The 6,841-nt window shown below is 36.4% G+C and overlaps 1 protein-coding gene and 1 long non-coding RNA gene across 2 annotated transcripts; one reads left to right on the top strand and one right to left on the bottom strand.

Moving 5' to 3' along the window:
- Positions 1–435: 435 nt before the first annotated feature.
- On the top strand, positions 436–3,344 carry LOC139222685 (uncharacterized). The gene is made up of 3 exons (XR_011585936.1): positions 436–483; positions 1,808–2,022; positions 3,202–3,344. It is a non-coding gene; the product is annotated as an uncharacterized lncRNA (long non-coding RNA).
- Positions 3,345–4,387: 1,043 nt separating this feature from the next.
- LOC139223219 (complement C1q-like protein 2) lies at positions 4,388–6,224 on the bottom strand. Its single transcript, XM_070855194.1, has 3 exons — positions 5,996–6,224; positions 5,127–5,255; positions 4,388–4,668 (listed from the first exon to the last, which is right to left on the bottom strand). The coding sequence occupies exons 1-3, from the start codon at positions 6,222–6,224 to the stop codon at positions 4,388–4,390; spliced, it is 639 nt and encodes a 212-aa protein (XP_070711295.1).
- Positions 6,225–6,841: the final 617 nt, after the last annotated feature.

Here is a 6,841-nt window from a genome sequence, read left to right as displayed (position 1 = left end):
GATTTCAGTGAAGAAGAAATGGTAAAATAAAGATTTTTAAAAATCATTATTTTCTTTTTAAGGCCCAAACTTGTTTGTAAGTATTTTACTTTTTTGAATCACTATGCAGATATGAATGTAGAGCTCTACTAAACTACTACTCCCACTACTCCACAATAGTGTGTACATGAAGTACAGGTTGATGTTACTGTGGTTCATGTACCATTGTAAGAGGGACTGGTTCACTTTTATTTAAATTCCTCTTACATTCAAAATAAACAGTGGCTGACCTTTTGGGACAATGAAAGGAGAAGCCAGGCTGTTGTTGGCACATTACTGTTGCATCACTGAAAACAAGAAACGTCCCCTGTCACTGCTGTGGGGCAAAATGATTGGCTGCTATCAAATATCCACCTGACAAAAGGGGGTTTAAGAAAGGGAGAATTGTTGCTGGACCTGAACATCAGAATCATCATCATCAGAATAACACAGCAACAGGAAAAGGTAAGAAACAGCCTCTATTTGAACTTTTCCAGCTAATTTGATTACTCAATTTAAATGTTACTGCATATACATATATATATATATATATATATATATATATATATATATATATATATATATATATATATATATATATACATATATATATACACTCATAAGTAAGTGTTGATTGCATGTGCAGTGCTTAATCAAGCTAAGCTACATGGTTGATTTTTGCTGATAAAAATATGAAGAAGTTTTGAGCTGCCTTTTTGTTCATCAGCCACACACTCATTTCACTTCGATACATCTTTGACAACATTTGGCGAGATGAGCATCACGTCATGAAAAACGTGCTGTGCATGAGAGAAAAACGAATAAGGAGACACATGATTAAATTACTATCAACTCGTGCAAATTTAGTTCCCCAATATTAAAATAAAAATTTCTCCTGTGAAATTTAGATTTCAAGCTAATTAAAGTTGAGACAATAAAAACCACATCGAATTGATGTCCCCATAATTTGTATCCATTTGCTGTCTCTGTAGCATAAAATTGTTTTGTGAAACTGCTGTAATCCTGCTTGGTTTGCTTGGTATTCTGTCAGAAATCAAATGCCTTAATGCCGCATTAATCAATATTTGAAATTTACATGAGAGTCAAATGGCTCAAATATAAATGTTAAGTAGGGACACGAACAAATTCACCATCAACTCTGCAGCTTTACAGAGTTTTAAGACAATTTAGATGGTTTTGTTAGTTTTGAATTGTCATCACGTTGTCTGTCTACTGTTTGATGCTGGACAGGCACTGTACGGTGGGGTTATACAAGAAAACAACTACCTGCTGCAGCTGACAATGATGTGTCCTGTTTGATGTCATGTAATATGTGATTCACTGCTTTTTTGTCATAATCTTAAAAAATAAAGCAATGTTTGGCATTACATTTGTTTTGGTAACTGACATCAAGATCACGCACCACTGAGCACTACATGTATGTAGCTGTTACATTGTAATAATATTTCAAAGATTTCACACATGGTCCTTTCTGTTTTATTGACTGGATGGGTTGCAGATCATGTGTATTTCTTGTAGTGTGTTTTAATTAAAAAAAAAAACAGCCTGACAGCTTCACACATACTGTAGCTCCCCATGTGTTAACAACTATATGTACGTTATCATGCTGTATATTAATTTGCTGGTAATTATCATACATGTGTATATTGAAAAGGTAGTTTGCAGTATTTTAATTGGCTACTGATCTCAGTGCACTAAAACGATTGGTTGTGATCAACACAAGACAAGAGGAGGTTTATTGTTTATTTATTGTTCTGGGTTCTTTCAGAATAAAAAACAGTTTGTGAAACTGTTGCGTCACTGAAATCTGGGCTCGCTAACGTCACAGAAGGAATCCAACCACAACCACAACCGCAGCTGTGGGATAAAATGATTGGCTGTGATCAAATATCCAACTGAAAAAAGGAGGTTTAAAACTTCTTTCATAGACTTAAAGATCAGTTGGTATTGATCTCCTCCGGACTAACACAGCAACAAGGAAAGGTACGAACATCTCTCTGCTTCTTCAGCTGACTTGCTGAAAGCTGAATTCTTTTTTTACCAACTTCAGAATTACTACATCGGAGTGTTTATGTTTATGTTTCATCCTTCTTCTTTTTTTTTTAAACACAGGGACCTGCAACAAGTTAGCATATATATATATACAGTTCTTAGCAACACAAACCTTTTATTCAGTCCTGGCCTTATTTTCCCCTTAGTTTCTACAAGGCCTTTTGTTGACCATCTGTCTCTTTACAGTTCATAGTCTATCTATCAAAGTGGAATTCAGTGTATAACTATTACTTGTACTATAGTGATTCGCATTTCCATACTTCATTTACTAAATGAATAATATAAACGCACACTTCAGCGCTGCTGATCGCAATGTTCCTGAAGCATGTGGGCCTTTCTGGCACAGCTCTATGTTATGTCTCATCGTGTTTGTTAAGTTGTCTGTGTTCACTTGTGTTTAGTCTCGTCTCTCACTTCCTGTTTTATTTTGAAATCTAAAACTCTCCTCTCGTTGACATTGACTTCCTGCCCTTGTGTGTTTCCAGCCTTTGTGATTGTCCACCCTGCCCTGATTGTTTCCACCTGTTCCCCATTACGTCGTGTATATATTGTCTGCGTCTCCCTGTGTCCCGTGCCAGATCGTCTTGTCTCGTCGAGCGTTCAAGTTGCCAATTATATCTTACCAAGCCTTTGGAGTCTTTTGTGACCATTGTATCTTGTAAAGTATTTTGTCATTGCCCACGTCCATAAGTATTGTTTGCCTGTCAGTCCTTATTAAAAGTGTCCTGTGTCCTGCTTTTGGGTTCTTCCTGGTCCAGTGCCTAGCCTTGATACTCTAAATTGGTTATGGCCGGTAGATGCTACTTGAGGCTACTGTTATTTTCATTATCTTGTAGAAGACGATCATGATTTTGTTGACTTTGTTATCTCTATGGGAAACTTCCTGTGGCACAAAAACATAAAACAAATAAAACATGACGATAGAATTGACAATGTTCATGTAAAAAATGTATTTTGTTTTCAATTCATGTTTGTGAATTTTATTTATTATTTAATCATTGTGTATTTTATCTCCATGAGTTATTTTTGTTTACCCTTATTTTATAATTTCTCCTGTGGAAATTACTTTCCTTCACTTTGCCTTTTTTTTTGCCTTCTGGGTTTCCGTAGCTCCTGGGCTTCGTTAGCTCCTCCCCTCTACCCTGCACAATGCTGCTGTGCCTTGCTGGGGGAGCAGACAAAAGAAAAGGAACCCAGAAGACATTTGATATGTTTTTCTGTCTTTCTCAGGTCAAATAAATACTGGAAAATGGTCTGATGTGTAGTCCTCTTTAAGATGCCCATCCACACACCCGTTACATTCACACAAACAAAGACATAAGCAGTGTAAAATCTGGCTATCTAAATTACCCTCGAGTCTTCTGCCGCACCTAATTAGCCATAAAGGTACACTGCTAATGTGCCACTTTGTCACAGACAAAATTATCAGCCAACAGTGCCATTTCACCATTGTAAAAAATAGCTTTAAGTCGTTTTCTGATATGAACCAGAGAATCAGGTCCAGACATTGTCCGAAGTTACTCTTTCACACATGCATCAAACAACAAGAGACTGTGTGTGTGTGTGTGTGTGTGTGTGTGTGTGTGTGTGTGTGAAATGTGTTCTCATACATTTCAGCACTTTGTGATAAATCACTTTTTAACTTTACTGAAACAATCATACAAGTTTACAGCACCTTGTCTATACAATTTGAGTCTGCAATTACAAACAGGGTAACTAGGCTGTAATAAAAAATAGTTAAATAGCTTACAGTGGTTATATACTTTATATGTTTTTTACCAGCTGTTTTGTTTGTACATTCAGATTTAGATGAAATGCATTGTTCCATATTAACAGTCAGCTCTAAAAAGTGTTTTGTCCGTTTGCTTTGCCCTGGAAATGCTGTGAAACTTAACTTTATTTTATAGCTTGTTTATGAAACTGACAATATGATTTTCAGGCTAATCGAAGCATATTGGTGAATGTTTAACGTTGACACACACACGCCTGCTCACAAAATATCATTGATCCTGTAAACCTGTTTTTACAGGATCAAAAAAAGAGAAAAGAACCAAAAAATATTCATAGTTTTTTTTTTTATCATTTATTGTTTTTTAAAAAACCTTATTTCATTATCAAATATTGAAGTTTTAAGAAATCTGATCAAAATATTCTTTTTTTCTTGCAATTCCAAAAGATCAGCTTAAGAACTGTGATGAAACTGCATTTTGAACAAGTGGAATTAGAACAGAAATGTATCTAAACCGCATATGTTTTGAACACACAGGCAATTTTAGATACATTCACGCTCTTTTTCTTAACCTTGACTAAGCAGAAAGCCACTGAAGGTGGTCACATGTGATTGTGCCCAAATATGTGTATTTGCACCCAAGCGCACGTACACCTGGTCCCCTTGCTGCAGCTGCAGGAGCGCCGCATTGCCTCCGTTATCTGCTCCGTCGTGCGATGTGCTGTGATCATGGGTCATTGCCACAAGCTGGTTGTTCTTGTAGAGGGATAGAGTTGTTGGATTTGTTCCAGCAGCATGGTAAAAGAAGGTGAAGTAGTAAACGCCTGTAACTGGAGCAGCAAAGACACCTGTGGAAACAACATGTTATTCCAACAACTGACATACGGCCTTGTAGAAATTCTTGTTTGTGAAAATGAAGGTGGTCATTTTCACAAAGAAGGTGGTTGGAGAACGCAAACCTGAGAATATTAGAGAGCTGAAGGCTATTGTCCATGAGGAATGGGCTATGGTTCCTCAGGAACGCTGTCAGAACCTGGTGTTTAGTTATGCATCATGTTTGCAGCAGGTCATAACAGCAAAAGGGTGCTCTACTAAGTAAGATACTTGACAAGAAGGGACTGAATCGTGTTGAGAAACCACCTGTAATATTAGTTGTGTTGTGCTTTTTCAATTGTTCACTGAACACAGCTGATGGTTTGTAAATTTTGCTAATAAACCTACTTTGCAATGGGGATTGAATAATTCTGAGTGCATCTATGTGTATCTGTTATGATCAACAATAACACTCTGGTCATGACGTTGTTACCTGTGTACTGATTGTAGGCGCTGCCGGTGTTCATCATCACTTTTCCATAGATTAAAGTTGTGTCTGTGTTGAAGGGTCCAATGTGGCCATCTCCATCTGCCGCTGCACTGAAAGCTACCTCACGTCTTTCTAATGTGCACAATAAATGAAGTAGTAAATAGCACGCCCATTTATTTTGTTAAATTATTAGTCTATTCCATTTGTTTCCCATTATAGTAAGCAGTGGCCCTGACATGTATTTATCAAACTGCTAAAAGTAAAGAATTGGATCCAAGTGAAAAAAAGGAAACTAGAATAGAAAAACAAGTGTAGATTATTGTATGTTTAGGCTATTGATAGCTTTTAATACAGTGTTGCATGCCACTTTTAAATTATCAACAAGAATGATTATATTGCTTTTATTTGCATTGTTGGTCAAGCCAGGTATAAATACCTCATGTATATCTGCAGCAGAATTTCTTTCCCACTTTTCTTTTTGTTTCCATTACTGCTAATTTCTTAGTAATTTCATAGCTCAATAAATGTGTCTTACTGGCCACACCCAGTGAATGACCTTTATACTCTTAATCAAAAGTGTGAACGTGTCGAAATAAGGATCCAGGATATGCTGGTATCTTTTAAACAAAAAATCTTAGTTTCAGTTCAGCTTTGATTTAAAGGTCTTATTGCTCTGAAACATGAATGAACAATATTTCTATCAATTGATCATATAAGCCAAATAAAGACGTAAAACAACAACAAAGGCTTTGCATTTGAGGGTCACAGTATTAGCTTTTCTTTACATACTGTACAGCGCATTGTTGCGGTGTAAGTTATCAGAGTCAAGCTCAGCATCAGAGTCAAACTCACAAGCAAATGTTTGAATCTACCTTTGCTTTTCAGTTCTTCAATCAGCTTTTCATTGTCTGTCAGCCTAATTTTCAAAGCTCCCACTTCTTCTCTCATGGCAGCAAGCTCTCTCATGACGTCACACACTTGGGGATGGCAGACAGATTGTGTCTCAGTCTGTTCTTCTGTTTCAACAGCTTTAAGAACTTCCTGGGCCAAAGTTAGGCTGCAGAGCAGCAAAATGACCAAAAACTTAACGTAAAGATTCATCTCACTAGTTGACTTAAGGTCTCTCTGTCTCCCTTGACCTAAATCAGTCGGTCTCCCCGGCTGAACAGTAATAATCTGTTAATCTTTAACATCTGGGGCAGGGAGTGTCTCCCGTTTGGAAAGTTAGGAGTTTCCAGTACACAGTGGTTGTGTAAAGAGCAGATTTCACTTGTTTTTTTTCTTACATCCAGTGTCTCATTACACTACTTTTGGACTAACACTGTATTTGTCAGTGTTTGCCTAACATTACAGTACCCAGGTGTTTTAAGAAGTGATTTAGCCTTTCTTAAAAAAAATCTTTTAATTCTTAATTCTTTAATCTCTTTAATACTTTATGAGTATAAAACTCATAAAGCCACTTTCACAAATATATACCTCAAAATCATTCTTCTTCAGTACTTTGAGCCAAGAAAGACAAAATCTACTTATAGTAGCATAAACAGGCTGGATGAGAAAAAAATCCTATATTCATTGCTAAACTTGTATATTGGGATAGAGATAAGACAAATGCATTTTAAATATTGTCTGCTACAGTATATTTGAAATTATTTGATTTATTAGCATTTTAGCCATCGACTTCAATTGGTTTAATATTACTTACCTGTGTCAAACTTAAA

Source organism: Pempheris klunzingeri, chromosome 23, assembly GCF_042242105.1.
Source record: "Pempheris klunzingeri isolate RE-2024b chromosome 23, fPemKlu1.hap1, whole genome shotgun sequence".
Classification (NCBI taxonomy): domain Eukaryota; kingdom Metazoa; phylum Chordata; class Actinopteri; order Acropomatiformes; family Pempheridae; genus Pempheris; species Pempheris klunzingeri.
This window is presented reverse-complemented; position numbering and strand designations above follow the sequence as displayed.

What these genes read in the sequence shown, in the direction of transcription:
- LOC139223219 (XM_070855194.1), bottom strand. Translation starts at nt 6,224, where the DNA reads ATGAATCTTTACGTTAAGTTTTTGGTCATTTTGCTGCTCTGCAGCCTA. An exon ending in TGAAGAACTGAAAAGCAAAG is followed by an intron (nt 5,256 to 5,995) that starts GTAGATTCAAAC and finishes TGTGCACATTAG; the next exon opens with AAAGACGTGAGGTAGCTTTC. An exon ending in CGCCTACAATCAGTACACAG is followed by an intron (nt 4,669 to 5,126) that starts GTAACAACGTCA and finishes TTGTTTCCACAG; the next exon opens with GTGTCTTTGCTGCTCCAGTT.